The sequence below is a fragment of the Rattus rattus genome, chromosome 10 (assembly GCF_011064425.1).
Source record: "Rattus rattus isolate New Zealand chromosome 10, Rrattus_CSIRO_v1, whole genome shotgun sequence".
Classification (NCBI taxonomy): Eukaryota; Metazoa; Chordata; class Mammalia; order Rodentia; family Muridae; genus Rattus; species Rattus rattus.
Genome location: NC_046163.1, coordinates 41,078,260 through 41,095,184, shown reverse-complemented (window position 1 = coordinate 41,095,184; position 16,925 = coordinate 41,078,260). Strand labels below are relative to the sequence as shown.

Sequence of the window (16,925 nt, the reverse complement as noted above, 5' to 3'; positions counted from 1 at the left end):
AGAGTTACTGTTGACTACATATGCAGTGAGTTTGAGGCCAGTCTGGAGTACATGACGCACTGTCTCAAAAATACGTGCCCACGAGACGCACATATTTCCAGTCTTACTAGATACTTATGAGGTGTGCCTCATACCCCGCCTCACTTCCTCTATAGGTACCAGACCCTTCACCCTTGAGAGGCACTTGAAAACACTGCTTATGAGCTAGTTTTAAATATTCTTATGATCATTCTCACATTAGGCCCTCTCTGGGCTATCATTTTGGCTCAACTGTGAACTTATGGTGTGACTGAAGCCTAGATACTTCAGGGCTGTGGAAGTAAAGAAGTTCAAATAAATATAGAGTTCATATTTCACCCTAAGGTCAATGAGAAGCCACTGATATTGAAATGGTACCGCGAAAAGATATTAAAATTACAAAGTAGCATAGAATCATATGAACCAACTTAGTGGAAGGAAGGAAGAGGCAGTGTCTTCAGGCTTCCACAGGAGAGCTACCAAGCAACTCCTAACATCTGGGCACATAGAGTACATAGCATTCCTGGCTGATGTCCTGTTCCTGACCCGGGACTCTCTTGCTTTCACCAGTCAGCCAAGGATCTACTTATGAATTCAGTGATGGCGAATTAAGTAGATACAAAGCACAACATACAATTTGTTAATACTCAGGAGCATCTCCACCCTTCCACTCCCCCCCACCCCCACCCCTGCCTCCAGGAGAGTAGGGCCAGAGATGACAACCATCATTCCCATTCTCCATTACAAGTAGGATACTAAGTAGAGTTCACTGGGAAGTGACAACTGAGTGAGGGTTAGAAGGTGGGAAGGAGAAGCTGCTGCCCTTGACAGTAGCTCCTAGAGGACAGTTAAATATAGCAGAGGCCACTGTGGGTGTTTTTCTACATTCTTGGGGCCCCCTAACCATCACCAGACTCAATGCTGTTAGGAGCTGGAAGTTTTGGTTGTATCCCTTAAACGTTTTAAAAGTTGGCCTTCATAATCTTAAAAACAAAACAAAACAAAGCAAAACACCTAGCCTTTCATTATATTAAGTCTTCCATAGCTCCTCATACTTTGAGTAACTTTCATTTCCCCGACCAGCCCTGACTGATATCCATGAGCTGCAGAAGGAAAGCAAATAGTTCTGAGAAAACAACAATACTGTCGCATGTGTTATCAAGGGTTGAAGAATAATTTCTACCCATCACTACTGTCATCACAGCCCGACCACAGCCCTCTTCAGTCTGGTGTGATAAGAAACAAGTTACACTTACCACACCCTCTTTCTTTTGAGGACTGAACCTATCCAATTTAAAGTAAGGCAAGGTCTAGACATTCACCTACTAAGTTGCAGTAAACAGTGTTTTCTGACTAGTAGATTTTCCTGAACCAATTGGATCACGTCGGTGGAAGTAAAGAGGGACCATACAGCAAACAGTAACAGAAAGAAAAAGTGCAAGTCGTTGGGAAACAATGCCCTTGGCTTGAATGCGTCCTGTTTATGTCACTAGGATTCTCTCATTTCCCTGGCTCACCTATGAAGAAAATATGTTAATCTCTGTAGGACCACTTATTCTTAACAATGACAATGATACACTTCCTTGTCCAGCACTTCTCTCGGGTTGTTTCAATTGTAGTTACTAGTCTGTGGGATGTTTTTCAAATATGAGTGTTTTCTCTGCTAACACATGTGGGAGATTAAAAATACGCAAATAGGTTTTTTTTTTCAGAGCAAAGACAAAGATTTTGCCTAACGACTGTCAAAACAGTCAAGACATCTCTAAAGTTGCTGGACATGATGGTGAGTATCTGTTATTCCAGAATTTAAGAAAAGGGGGTAGGGGGATTGCTATAAGTAGGAGGCCAGCCTGGGTATATACTGAGTTGGGAGTCAGTTTGGGTACATAGAGACACTCTGTCTCTATAAAGGGGAAAGAAATCCACATCTATAATGCCATGATGAGGGCTGCATAATTTTCTTACCAAGAAAGATGGACGGATAGATCAAACAAAAATGAGAGGTATAAGATGTCTTCAGTGGAACCATGGTAATTATGCCACAGTGGTTCAGTAGAAGAAACGAGGGATGGGCTTGAGGAAATCGGTTCATACATAGTACAAGGTGTGCACTTCCGAAACTTCTCTTTCTTATTTTTAAGTATGTATGTGCATGTGTGTCTTATGTGTGGGCGTGTGCTTGTGAATGCAGCTGCCTGTGCCTGTGGAGGCCAGAAGGGGGCACTGTGCACTGTGGAGCTGTAGGTAGCTGTGAGCTGCCTATGATGAGTTGGGACTGAAGTCAGGTCTTCTGCAAGAACAGGACACGGTCTTAACCGCTGAGCCGTCCTTCTCAATTCAAACCTGGCTCCTGGTTTGAATTGTAGATGTCTCAAGCATCCAAGGCATGCTCTCCAATACAAGAGGGCTTCTAGGAACCTGGTAATTAGATCCTTAAGATTCTGATCTCATGAACTGACTAATCTACATATGCCTAATAGGTTTGCGGGGAGGAGCTTTATTATAAAAGCAAGCCCAGTGCTGGTTAGCCACCATGAGGTGATCAGCTCTGCTCTCCAATAAGCCCCTCCTATGATGTTCACCCATGCCACCAACCATGCACTGAACCCCCTGATGTCATGGGCAAAATCAATCTTTCTGTCTTCTAAACAGGTTTCTCTCAGTTCTTCTGTCATACACACAGAAACAGAAACCTAAAGAGAGACTCCAGACTCATAAGCAAAAGTGAGGTCGGGATCTTTTAAAACCCACACGTGAAGTCTGCATGGGTATGGGAGAAGACATTGCAATGTCTAAAGACAACTGTGTGTGTGTGTGTGTGTGTGTGTGTGTGTGTGTGTGTGTGTGTGTGTGTGTGTGTGTAAAGTATAAGAAGATCCTGAAAATCAGAATGGAGGGGGAGTGAGGTGTGAATAGGTTTGGCCCTGTAGATTCATGTGTTTAAATGCTTGGCCACAGGGAATGGCACTATTAGGCGATGTGGCCTTTATGAGAGGAGGTATGGCCTTGTTGGCGGAAGTGAATCACTGGGCTTTGAGGTCTCCTATGCTCAGGCTTTACCCAATGCTCCTTCTGGCTGCCTTCAGATCCAGATGCAGAACTCTCGGCTCCTCCAGCACCATGTCTGCCTGCACGCTGCCATGCTTCCTGACATGATGATAATGGGCTGCACCTCTGAAACCAGCCCCAGTGAAATGTGTGGCTGAGTAAGAGTTGCCTTGGTCATGGTGTCCCTTCACAGCAATGAAACCCTAACTAAGACAGGAGGTAAACAACTTTTAAGTGGCAAACAGAAAAGTACACCCGACGGGAAAGTAGATTGCCCCAGAAATATATGACTGATATTCAAACTCACAAGAAACAAGTGAGAAAGCAGTTCATAGACAGGGAGGTTCTCTTTGTAGGTATAATGCTGGCGGAAATTGGAAAGGTGGGTAGCAGTTTACAAAGCAGAGATACAAGCAGAGGCTAGGATGGTCCTTCATTAACTGCTAGAGGTTTTAAGGGACTGAACTGAGCATCCCTGGAGGTACTCAGAGAAGTTGAACTAGTGGGCTCGCGTTCATAAAATCACAAACCCAAACTTGGGGTGTGCTGTGTGGTCTTCGCTCACGTTTGAGAAGTTCCTGTCTGAGCTGTCTGTCTGCTTGGCAGATTGCCTCAAAGGCCTTCCCTAGGCTCATTAAGGTAAATAGCAGATTTCCTGGCTCTGTGTCACCCTCTGCTGCTCCTGAGTCACCCACGGAGCTCTGGCCTGTAGTCTATCGAGCCAACTTTAAGGCTGATTCCCTGGAGTCGTAGGAGTAGGAGGCTGCGAGGACTCGATTTGAGGTTCCAGAAAGTAGAGGCCACCAGCCTGTTGGCTCTTGCACTCCATTTGCCTTCAGCAGCTACAGAGCTACATTCTACTTAGAATGGCGATTTCTTTTCATTAACAAGGTCTCAGTACCAATGCAATGGCTCCCTGAGTCTGTTCACAGGGGTGTTTATTCTTTCTCAGTCTTGCCACTTACAGAACGGCACTACCAAACGCCAACCGAGTTTCCACAAGTTTCTCTCTTGTCTCTTTCAGCTAGGAATCTCTCCCTGGGATTGGTGGACTCTAGTAGGGGTTGGATATTTCGAATCCTCTATGGAAAAAAAAAATGATTCAAAAGAGGGACAAAGAAATGTGGAAAGACAATAACTGAAGATACGATAACGGAATAAGACTGGGAGCTGAGGTAGAAAAGCCAGGAGAGACTAATCTGATACCAGGAGAGCAGCTGTGGGAATAATAAAGGAGGGGAAGATAAGAAATGTGTCACAGGTGAGAAAAAGGCTGGCCGGGGGCAAAAAGAAAGAGCAGCCTGAGCTTGCCAGCAGCAGAGTGACTCAGGAGAATTAGTGGCTGGGGCGGATCAGGATGAAGGTAGCAGAGATATAACACTTTGGGAGTTTTTCAGCATAGGCGAGAGAGGTAAGGTGCTCATCCCAGAAATCCCAACGCAGAAGATAAAAACTAAAACCTCTTAAAGAGTAGAGTTGGCAAAAAAAAAAAAAAAAAAAAAAAAAGGTGGTATAGGAACTTACTGGGATTTGTATGGTTTATATGGGGAAGTGATGGGAACCAAGGCTGAGTTCTTAGAGGTTGTTAGGCATACATAAATGCTGTGTATGTGGGGCCAGAAGACTGAAATCAAACCTAGAGAGTGGTCAGTTTTTAGAAAGGCATAAGATATATGGTTAAATTTGCTGTAAATGTTGAGTAATGCTTCAGTCTGTTCTGTGCGATGCTTAAGGTACACTTGCTATAGAAAAGAATTATTTACTGCTTACCCAAACTCTTCAGAATTTGGCACTTCAAGTTTCATTTGGTGACGAGAATAGGGATTGTGAAGTTAAATGATTACAGAGTAGGAAGGGGAAGTGGGATAGGAGGCAGGTGCAGTGGGGGGCAGGGCAGCCTGGTGTTCAGAGATGGCCAGGGGATGTGTCCTACTCTTCTGTTTCCAAAGAGAATAGAAGTACGCATTTTTATTGCGTGCGATCTCAATTTTGAAAGAGGGCAACTAAGGGAACCAAAAACATTGGTGATAGGAAAGCAATCCTGTGGTACCAAGGATATATGGTGGTGGTTTGTAACCTCTAATCCAATCTGTGGAATGGGTGGGGCGACTTTTACCCACTCAACTATGAAATGATGGTGAACCCCAAGGCTTGGGTTGGTAGAGGGAAGGGACAGCAACTGAGGATTAAATTCCCTGTGCTCGGATTGTAGAGATTGCTTCCCTAGCCAAACGCCTTGGTCTTTTCCCAGTGCCTCAGCACCAACAGGCCTCACAGGACACACCCCATAGCACAGGTCTTGCAGCTGCGGAATAGCTAATGTCCTCTAGGGGTATCCAGCGCTGACTTGCTGAGTGGGACCTCAGGCAGGTAAGCCTGGTTTACCAGTGAGCACAGAGACGCCAATTGGAACTTCGAAGACTTTTCGTCAGAAATTTGTGGGCGGAAACTTCCTGGGGTTGCTGTGAGCTTTTTTTTTTTTTTTTTTTTTTCTTTTAAGGCTTCTCAGCTTCAGATGCAAATGAGTGGGTGTCTCACGGAGAAGCAAAGAGAAGAGAACTGGAGAGAGGTGTTTCCCTTGACTGTGGAAACTTTATAAAGAAAACTCACTTACCTTCTCTGGAGCAGTCAGCATCAGAGTCCTGTCCTTGACACTTCAGTCTCCACAAGACTGAGAGAAGGAAACCCTTTCCTGGGGCTGGGTGCCATGCAGCAGCCCGTGAATTACCCATGTCCCCAGATCTACTGGGTAGACAGCAGTGCCACTTCTCCTTGGGCTCCTCCAGGGTCAGTTTTTCCTTGTCCATCCTCTGGGCCTAGAGGGCCAGGACAAAGGAGACCACCGCCTCCACCACCACCTCCATCACCACTACCACCGCCTTCTCAACCACCCCCGCTGCCTCCACTAAGTCCTCTAAAGAAGAAGGACAACACAGAGCTGTGGCTACCGGTGATATTTTTCATGGTGCTGGTGGCTCTGGTTGGAATGGGGTTAGGGATGTATCAACTCTTTCATCTACAGAAGGAACTGGCAGAACTCCGTGAGGTAAGTCTAGCACATGGGTTAATAGGCCCTTGAGTTCCTGGACTCTGCTGTGTGGGAGTAGGGACTTGCTATGGCCCATGTGGGCCACTGTGTTGTTTGCAATGATTTGAGGTTTTTGTTGTTGTTTTGTTTTGAATGGCAAAGATCTTATTAATCCCCTCGCTTTTAGAAAAGAGTCGTTATAGTCTCTTCTTTCTAGTTGGAGAATCAGGCATTCACTCCCTCAAAGAGAGTGATCCTCACTCAACCTGTGAGTCATGACCCCTTAGCGGGGGAGCCATTTTATGGCTGGGGGTCACCACAACATGAGGGACTGTATTAAAGAGCTGCAGTGTTCCCTTGAGAACCACTGCTCAAAGGAAGTTATTTTCCATCTTCTAGACAATTCGAAGCAAATAATTATTCTTCTCTCAGTTGTCAACGGTGTTTGATGAACTTTTTACTGCTTCATATTTAGTGATTCAAGGAAGAAGATAAACTTTAAATCTTGTTCAGAAGTGTAAATAAATCTCTTTGAAAAGACTTAGAAGCCTTACTATAACTCTAGATACAATTGCATGGCCAAACTCTAACTCAGTCAGGGTCTGACATATTTGAGTCCTCTTTCTATGGACTGCTGTGACTTCTGCCTCCTTGGCTTAAATAACTCCACATTTATTCTATGACTCTTTTTTTTCCCCACTAGTTCACCAACCACAGCCTTAGAGTATCATCTTTTGAAAAGCAAATAGGTAAGTACTTTTATGTCTGTCTTTTGAGTTCCCAGAGGAACTCAACACTCAACAAAGTTGTGAGGATGCTTGAGATTCTGTTCCATTCTTGGGCTTATGATTCCTAGGCACAAAATCCTGAGGAACTTTTAACTCTTTGTTCAGTGTGGTTCTGTGAACTGTGTGAAAAGGTAGTTTACTGCTCAATATCAGTGTATCTGAATGAATATCGGACGTAACTCAATAGAATTTGGACTTGACTGGAAAGAAGCACACATATAGCCCTGGATCTTTTCCTTTGGCTCCTTCCATGGGCATCTTGGTCCCATCTTACATTGTGGTGACTGTGACTCCTAAGGACAGAGGCAAAAATACTAGATGCAAAATATTAGACCAATTAGGTTCAATGCCCAGCTTCCCTGGTATGAAACTGGGGCTCAGAGAACAGTCCCCTGACACCTTGCTATCTATTAAGACTTTACAATGCACAGAGAAACTCCCACCTTTCAATAACGGCTGAGAAATGAGAAGCAAATGCAAAGCTGGTGTCTCTTGCAAGGGCAACACAACAGTTTTATCCTAATAACTGAAGAAAACCGAACCTTCCATCAAAAGGAGTGCTGGCTCCCCACTCAGTGCGGCTTGGTCTTCATGTGGGTCCCTCAACAACTGGAGTGGGGGCTGTCCCTGAATCTGTTGCCTTCCTATGGATCCCATTCCCCTAATTGGGCTGCCATGTCTGGCCTCAGTGTGAGAGGATATGCCTAATCCTGAGTGACTTGATGTGCCAGAGTGGATTGATATTGGGGGATGGGGCGGGGGTTGCTCCCGCTTCTCAAAGGAGAAGAGGAGGGGTAGGAGGAGGGACTGTGTGAGGGAGGATGGGGGAGTGGCTGCAACCCGGATGTAAAGTGAATAAATAAATTAATTAATGGAAAGGAAGGAAGGAAGGAAGGAAGGGAGAGGGAGGGAGAGGGAGAGAGAGAGAGACAGGAAGGAAGGAAGGAAGGAAGGAAGGAAGGAAGGAAGGAAGGAAGGAAGGAAGGAGATATAAGCTCTTTCAGGGGTCACTATGGTGGGCTCTGGTTTTCAGCTCTGCATTCAAGTCTCTAAGGACCAGAGCCCAGTTTACACAGGCACAGTGGAAAATAACTTGTTAGAAAAATGAAACTTCTCAGGATTTCTGAAATGAAATCATTTTGAAAATCAGTGGAGCGTGGCTTATGAAACAGATGGCGCTCACTCATTTTCACCCACTCGATGGAATCATTTTAGTGAAGAGAAGTCAAATGAACAGATGAGTCAGGTCGCCTACCCAGTGGTTATCTTCAGAAATTGATAAACCATCACAAGAACGTCAAAAATTGAAACTTTACTATTAAGAGGAGCTTATTTAAAAAAAGGAGTATTTATTTCTTCCATCAAATTCATAAAAAGAAAAAAAACCCCAAAGATTATCAAATAAGAGAGAGAGAGAGAGAGAGAGAGAGAGAGAGAGAGAGAGAGAGAGAGAAGAGAGAGAGGGGGAGGAAAAGCCACGTTTGGCACAAGTTTCATCCAGCATGCATGGAGATTGCTGTAAGAATCCTGAAGAACACTAAGAAAGTTCATACCGAGGTCTTGAACTGTCAGTCTACCTTGTCATCGCATCACCGAAGGGTTCTTTTAGCTGGGAGTGTTCATCGCTTTCTGATAAAACGACAACCGTTTGGAAGAAACCGAACTCTCAGAGTAGAAGATGAGTTGAATACACTTCGGCACATCAATAGGGGAACATCACGAACAGCAACCCAAACCACCTTGTGAGACTTTTAATGCCATGAATAGCGCATACTTCATACTGTTAGGTAAACAGACAAGTTATCAAGGCCATTTTCAGTTTAATACTCATTATGAAAGTACACATGCATGTTTTTAAACTTCTAAGAAAATACTTTTTCTAAACATTTTTTTTCTTGTGTGTTTACATACACAAGCACACACTTGTGGGAATAAGTTCTCTCCTTCTCCCTGTGGGTTCCAGGGATCACACTCAGGAGCTCCGACTCGGCAGCGAGTGCCTTTTCTCACGCAGCAGCCATCTTTTTATACTGTTACCTTCCCCGTGGTTAGCTAACTGGACATCTTATGTATCTACAAGGTTTTTAGAGAGCTTCCTATGACAGAGGCTGAGTCTTGGTGATTGAGGATGAGAGAGAGAGAGACGGATGCCTTTTCTCAGCAAGCACAGTAGAGAAGAGGAACAAACACGAACCAACAATACGATTCCAATCTGTACTAAGAAGGATGCAGAGTAGAGCGGTCTGGGAAAGTCCTTTATAGAGTGGTTTTGTGCTGATGCACCAGGGATCAATCAGACCCCTCTTCTCTTGGAGGGAAGAGGTGTGCATGGGTCAGGGAGCAGAGAGGACATTCCACATTTCACATGTAAGGAGCCTGAGGCAGGAAAAGTCTTTCCTTGTATTTCTGGATATTGCTAGAACCTATCCGGCAGATATTTATGGGAGTATATTTTATGAAAGTAACATTATACTAGATTGTATGAAGAATTTAAAGAGAAGCAGCGTGTGGTTCTCAGCTTCATTTCCTGTTAGTGTGTGGCAGGTTAGCTGTTCAGGTGGTTTGTGGTGTATAAAAGGTCTAGTCTTGCCTATCCTGTTCCTCCCTCTTTTTCAAGGGGGGCTGGTTCTAGGTGCTAAAGAGGACACGGTTGTTTCTATGATGATCTTAATAGACCGGGTTATTTTCACACCCAGTGTGTGTTTTATAGTCTACTTCCAAACCTGAGGTGGACAAGTACCTTCCTATAAATATTTTTTAATGTATCATTAGCTGAATTCATGAAGCCCAGTAAGAGAGTTCTACCTTAGCTGAAGTATTTGAAGTTAGAGAAATAGTGTTCATTTTTAAGAATATTATAAATTTTAATTACATCAATTTAATTTACTGATGCTATGCTAAACAAGGCTAAATGCTCTTGTGACTTTACCATATTGTAAAATACCAGTAGGGAAAGACTTGGTGGCCAGGCTCTCAAAGCCTAGCAGTGTTAGTACTAGTTTAGTCATAAAGTGTTTATTGCAGAAAGGTGCAGTTTTCCTCAACAAGAAGGAAGGAAAGACAAGTTTTTTATAATTGCCTCAATAAGGAGAAGCCAGAAGAATTAAGAAAGGAAAAAACAGAGGGATTTTTGGTCTCGAAGGTTGAACGGTCATAGTTGACAAAAGGTGCAGAAGGGTTTCCCAAAAGAGCAGTGAAGATCGTCATTAGAGAACTGACGGGAATTTAACCCTGAGATCTCATCTGGAGGGTGTTGCAGACAGAATGAGCAAAGGCCCAGGGGCAGGGAAGAAAGGGCGTAATAGGTCACAGGACTCCTGCTGTGGGCAAGCACTGGGTGTGATGACGGAAGGGAAGTGAGGCAAAGGCAACCTGGACGCCCTCGTGATCTGTGAGGAGGTCTTAATAGAGTCCACATGGGGATAGACTGTAGGCTGATGGCCCGGAGGGGAATCAGTAGTGTTTTCTAGACTCGTATCAGTCAGCAGAATCAGGGGATACAGAACCCCAGATTAACAGCCTGGGTGCACATTGATTGCCTCCATCATTATAGTCAGTCAGCTTCTAGGATCTTTGGCCAATCATAATTAAGGCAGTAATCTTAACCTAAAGGGGTCCAGGCAAGCTCTAAATGGAGTGACAGTTAAGCTCTAAATCTAAGTGTATTCACTGCTTTATTGCAATGCAATTTAGGCATATATCTGCCTTTCCCCTATCTTGTCTTTTAAAACTGTTTTTGAAATACAGACTCCTGTGAGTCTCCCAGTTTAGATTTTCTCGGTGAGTGTGTACTAGAATATTTCATCTTAGGCTCTGAAAATCTTATATTTAAATGATGGGATTTGGAGTCCCATTAAGATAGTAGGTGGTCTCTCTATCACAATAGTTTTCACATCTCTTTTATCTCTCTACTATGCAGCCAACCCCAGCACACCCTCTGAAACCAAAAAGCCGAGGAGTGTGGCCCACTTAACAGGTTTGTGTCTGGAAGGAGTGGGTGGGGGACAGGAAGCCTTTGGAAAAATGTGGACCAACTGCTCATTTTCCATTGCAGCTCTTGGAAAGTATGACTGACAACTGTAGTTATCACTCAAGATCGTTCTTTTGTCTCTTGGATCTCATGACCCTAATCTGACAAAACCCACTGCTATGGAATTGTGTATGATTTGCTCTTGCCCATGCAAAGCATATACTCCTTTTAACCATTTCAAAGTCCGCGGGGGGACTTGTGATGTAGATCCAATGGGAGCAGCAGAGGGTGAAATGACGATCTATTTCGAGCAAGAGGAGAGAATCTTGGCATTTGTGGGCTTTCAGCCTAAGATTATAAAGTGAAAAAGTGGTTTAGTACAATTGCTATGAGCCCCTCCACTAGGAAAATAAGCACCCAAAATGTGGGTAAATATCACAATAAGAGGTCTAGCATGGCTCTTGTAATCACTTGGAGACTGTAGAGAAGTCTGGGTCTATAAACACTTATTGAGTACTTGCTGTGTGTTGGTTCATTTAATCCTGTATGAATACAAAGGAAGGGGATTAGTCCAAAAGAAGAGGCCAAGGAATCCATACTAAATGAAATGGACTACATAATCATGAGACTTTGTCCAGATGTAGAACTCCAGAGATCCCTTTCTTTATGGAGGGGTCCCTAAGCCCGGAAGTATTGGTACTAGTTTAGGTCATAAAGTGTTTATTACAAAGGACTGAAGTTATCCCAATAATCTTTCCCGAGTTTCACTTGAGGTGTACACTGAATTTGTCCTAAACAGATGGATGATTAAAATGAGGTGGGGAATTTGACAAATGTGTTGAAGAAACTCAGCGGTGGACCATGTTTTAACTCCTAAGTCACTCGCATCAGCTGTCATTCTGGGTAGAACTTTTGTTAAGGGAGGCCCCGCAGTTTTGCCTTGGAAGCTTAGAGTGTCAGATATGTGAACCTTTCTGGCTGAACGCTCCTCTCTGGTTTATTACAGGGAACCCCCGCTCAAGGTCCATCCCTCTGGAATGGGAAGACACATATGGAACTGCTCTGATCTCTGGAGTGAAGTATAAGAAAGGCGGCCTTGTGATCAATGAAGCTGGGTTGTACTTCGTATATTCCAAAGTATACTTCCGGGGTCAGTCTTGCAACAGCCAGCCCCTAAGCCACAAGGTCTATATGAGGAACTTTAAGTATCCTGGGGACCTGGTGCTAATGGAGGAGAAGAAGTTGAATTACTGCACTACTGGCCAGATATGGGCCCACAGCAGCTACCTAGGGGCAGTATTTAATCTTACCGTTGCTGACCATTTATATGTCAACATATCTCAACTCTCTCTGATCAATTTTGAGGAATCTAAGACCTTTTTTGGCTTATATAAGCTTTAAAGGAAAAAGCATTTTAGAATGATCTATTATTCTTTATCATGGATGCCAGGAATATTGTCTTCAATGAGAGTCTTCTTAAGACCAATTGAGCCACAAAGACCACAAGGTCCAACAGGTCAGCTACCCTTCATTTTCTAGAGGTCCATGGAGTGGTCCTTAATGCCTGCATCATGAGCCAGATGGGAAGAGGACTGTGACTGAGGAACATAAAGTTTTGGGCTGCTGCGTGACAATGCAGAGGCAAAGAAAAGGAACTGTCTGATGTTAAATGGCCAAGAGCATTTTAGCCATTGAAGAAAAAAAAACCTTTAAACTCACCTTCCAGGGTGGGTCTACTTGCTACCTCACAGGAGGCCGTCTTTTAGACACATGGTTGTGGTATGACTATACAAGGGTGAGAAAGGATGCTAGGTTTCACGGATAAGCTAGAGACTGAAAAAAGCCAGTGTCCCATTGGCATCATCTTTATTTTTAACTGATGTTTTCTGAGCCCACCTTTGATGCTAACAGAGAAATAAGAGGGATGTTTGAGGCACAAGTCATTCTCTACATAGCATGTGTACCTCCAGTGCAATGATGTCTGTGTGTGTTTTTATGTATGAGAGTAGAGCGATTCTAAAGAGTCACATGAATACAACGCGTACATTACAGAGTACATATTAGAAACATATGTGTTACATTTGATGCTAGAATATCTGAATGTTTCTTGCTAATAAACTCTAATAGTCTTCAAAACCCTTTTATTATCAGCTACTGATGCTGTTTTCCTTTAATACACTAGTATTTATGTTCTGTGTATCTTAATGAAGAAAAGACAAATAAAATTATGTTATAGAATATAGAGACGCATTAAGGACACAGGCTTTGGAAATCGGTGAGATGTGCTTATTGTTTCTTTCCTGCGTGGTTTCTTCATCCATAATGGCTTTGGAGAATTCTGAGAAGAATTTGCACAGGTGAGTAGAGCCGTGTGACAAATTCCCCCATCTTCGTTGGTATCTCTTCTCTGGACCTCACATTACCCTGAGTTTTGTTTATCAGCATCATGACTAATGGTAAGTGGACCCAACTCTTTGTATATTGGATGGCAGCTCATATTTTCCTGGGGCAGAACTATGACAAAGTAGAAAGGACATGGGCTTCATAGTTAAATGGCTGAAGTTGAGTCTTTGTCCTTTTTCTTAGCTCACTTTGCAGTCTTTGGTTGACCTCTGATGTGCAGAAAAGAGTTGATATGTGTGTAATACTAGTGTAGCCTCTTTAATATGCGTGTTTAATAGAACTCTGTATAGATTACAGAGAGTTTGAAGCAACAAATGGGAGGAAAAGTTTAAAAAGGAAACAGACAGAAAAAGCGTACATCGATTGATCAATAATACTAGATATGATCAGGTATCTGAGTGGTCCAGGAATTGAATAGGAGAAGAAGAGGGGGCAGTACCAAGACAACAGAGCCCAAGGTCTCATCCAAAAGACAGTAAATGTTTCCTGAATGAACTGAGGGCCAAACCAAAGGCTCAGGTTGGAAAGCCTCTACTGGTCTTCCTCAGATCCTGTTGTCATCTGCTTTGGCTGTTCCTTCATGGAGAATGTCTGAGAGAATTTGGTCCTTTGGTTATAGATTTGTCTTTCAAGCCACAGTGATGAAACCCTCCTTGTCTTTTTTTCCTCATATATTGACCTCAACATCAAACACCATTGGGATTGGTGTGTGTTATCCCTAACAGTGTGTGTTTGGCCTAGCAGTCAAACTACTCTCATATCCATCTCTCTAAGGTGACTCTGGAGTTATATAAATAACTCACTACACTTGAAATATTCTGATTCTTGGCCTTTCGGTGAAGATCAAATATAGTATTGATTCTAATGAAGAGATACTAACAATACCTTTAGAAATCTTGAGCTGTTTTTCTTTAATTTAAGACATCAATAATGTTACAACCAAAATACCTTTGACTGTATTCATTGAAAACGGGATCATTCATTGTTTTTTAGGGAAAGATGATTAAATAGAAATTTGAACACAGACCTACACAGAAGTCACTTCTTGTTCAGCAGTTTGAGGTTTTGTTTTCTAACATCTAACAGCACACAACACCCATTCTTTTCTTAGCCCCTCAGAGTGGTGGCTTTGTGTTCTCTGAAGTAGGTTTTGAGTTACCACAGCTTGACAGGAAAGAGCTCTCCTGTGGCCATCATCAGAGCCACTTTCAGAAGAGGGAAATAGAGGGGGAAACCTGGCCCTTAAAACCAAAGTAGATGGTTGCCTTTATGGGCTAAGGCTTAGACATCCCGTGGTCTTTATCAAAAGAAGTGCAGAGGCTGTGTGTGTGTGTGTGTGTGTGTGTGTGTGTGTGTGTGTGTGTGTGTGTGTGTGTGTGTTTGTGTTTCTACCTGGGTAGAATTTCTACATTTCTTCCTTTTCTTCCCCAATGTCACAGGTCATGAGTGATTTAGAAAGAAATTAAGAGGCAGAACACATCATTGTTTATGGACTCAGCAGTGAGGCCAGCTTGGTAGTGATGCAGCCTTTGAGAGTGCCAAGGGCCCTTAGAATTCACCTGGAGACCTGTTAGACTTAGCCCTTGTAAGTAGCTAAGCAGGCATCTTGTTTCTTAAAGTTCATTTAGAAGGCAGCAGAGTGTCATCTCAATGCTTCCTTTTGCCCCCAGGTCTGTTGAACTGTGACACAGTTCTACACACTTCTGAAAATGCTTCTTCAGAATAAGGCAATGAACTCTCATCCTAGCCCAGTCAGAGGTTTCTTCGGAGCTGTGGGGTCATCCTTTCTTCTAATTCCATAGAAGGATGTGAAACTCATGCTCTCATTCTGTAGGAGCTCCAGTCTTCATGTTTTCTAAGATTGTCAATGAGACCCTCTTTCTCTATAAATGGACAGTGCCAATTATAGCGGGTTTCCTGGCTGTCATTAGAATTTGAGCTGTGAATCCTCTCCCAGAGCACTTTCCACTCCCATAGTAATTTATTGCCTTCAAGGCATCCCTAAAACAATGTGTATAAACATTTACTGAAGTTTTAGAATAATGTTGTGTGTGTGTGTGTGTGTGTGTGTGTGTGTTTATGATACACACAGTATAAGCTACATGTGAAATTGTATAGTAAACCCCACCATTTCCAAAATTCACATATATCTCCTTGAGTAGACACTCAAAATTCTGATATTTAAACATAAGACATTTATTTGTTCTCCAAGTGGCTTTAAAAAAATGTCTTGGCTGAGAATCATTTAGATAACTTCATGCATATAAAATATGTATGCTGATTATTTTCTGCCCTACACTCGTTCTTATTTCTTTCTTATCTCCCTTACCCCCCCACCAGTCCCTTTCTAAGAAATAGGACTTTTGGGTTGGTTTTGTGACTTATTTCGTTTAACTCAGACCATCTATGTGAACAATTAGATTTGATCTATTTGAGCATGGTGGGAGCAACGGTGTGTACACAACTGAAGGCAATTACTGCCTCTCTCCATGAGTCTGTCAGTAGCAAATAGTTCATCAGTGAAGGGCAGGACCCTATGAGGCCCCCTCTATCTGTGTTTGGCTTTAATTGACAGGCCTGGTCTGTGCAGCCCCAGTGAGGCTGTGATTGCAAGTGACTATGTCTTACCAGATGATAGCATTTCGGAGCCCTTCTCCCTAACTGCTGGCCCTTACACTCTTTCTAGTTTCTCTCTCATAACGTTCTCTGACCCTTATGGGTACGGCATCAATGTCTTGTTTAGGGCCAAGCCCCCATCCATCCCATGTTCTCCGCACTTTGTACATATGAGTCTGTGCACTCAATACCACTCAAGAAAAGAGGGTTCTCTGATTAAGGATGAGAGCAACATTTGTCTATGATAGAAATAGTTACAAGACAGTTGCTGCTACGGACATTTAGCTAGACCATAAAATCCAAGTTCCCCTACTAGAGTCTGTAATTTCCCACTAGTAGGGAATTTTTGTCCAGATTACCAAACATGGCTTCCCTCCATGGGAGCAAGTCTCAAAGTCAATTGATGAGGTGTTCATCACACCTGTAACAAAAGCGCCCCTGCAACACTACTGGGAACATTTTGCCTGGGAGTTAGCAAGTGTCATTTGTTTAAAAAAAATCTACCATATAAAAGAAATTTTCCTAGAGGATAAAATAAGAGTCCTTTTTTAAAAAAAGATTTATTTATTTATTATATATAAGTACACTGTAGCTGTTCAGACACACCAGAAGAAGGCATCAGATCTCATTACAGATGGTTGTGAGCCACCATGTGGTTGCTGGGATTTGAACTCAGGACCTCTGGAAGAGCAGTCAGTGCTCTTAACCACTGAGCCATCTCTCCAGCCCAATAATAGAATCCTTGATGGAGTTCATTTCACTGGCAAAGTGGAAAACAGGCAATAAAAAAAAATAAAAAGCATATAGGCACACCCCTGTTGTTCCTACACTTACCAGACTAAGGTAGATTGCAGGTTTGAGGTCAGTCTGGGTTACATAAGTTTCTCTTCTCCAGAAGAAAGCAAACACATATGTAATGTCATGTGGTAATAAGCGCCATGAAGAAAGCTAGGTAAGGTGGCAGGGAGTGATGGGAAAATGGATATTGAAAGGATGAAAAGCAAGGCATGCAGATATCTAGGGCAGAGCACCTCAAGCAGAGAAGCTGCAAGGT

At 43.0% G+C, this 16,925-nt stretch overlaps 1 protein-coding gene across 1 annotated transcript; it reads left to right on the top strand.

Moving 5' to 3' along the window:
- Positions 1-1,730: 1,730 nt before the first annotated feature.
- Positions 1,731-14,617, top strand: Faslg (Fas ligand). Its single transcript, XM_032915470.1, has 5 exons — positions 1,731-1,801; positions 5,567-6,112; positions 6,798-6,843; positions 10,802-10,858; positions 11,859-14,617. Exons 2-5 carry the CDS (start codon positions 5,774-5,776, stop codon positions 12,251-12,253), a joined length of 837 nt encoding a protein of 278 aa, XP_032771361.1. The 5' UTR covers positions 1,731-1,801; positions 5,567-5,773; the 3' UTR covers positions 12,254-14,617.
- Positions 14,618-16,925: the final 2,308 nt, after the last annotated feature.

Coding starts and splice junctions, on each gene's coding strand:
- Faslg (XM_032915470.1), top strand. CDS start 5,774: ATGCAGCAGCCCGTGAATTACCCATGTCCCCAGATCTACTGGGTAGAC. Junction 6,113..6,797: donor AACTGGCAGAACTCCGTGAG/GTAAGTCTAGCA, acceptor TTTCCCCACTAG/TTCACCAACCACAGCCTTAG. Junction 10,859..11,858: donor GAGTGTGGCCCACTTAACAG/GTTTGTGTCTGG, acceptor GGTTTATTACAG/GGAACCCCCGCTCAAGGTCC.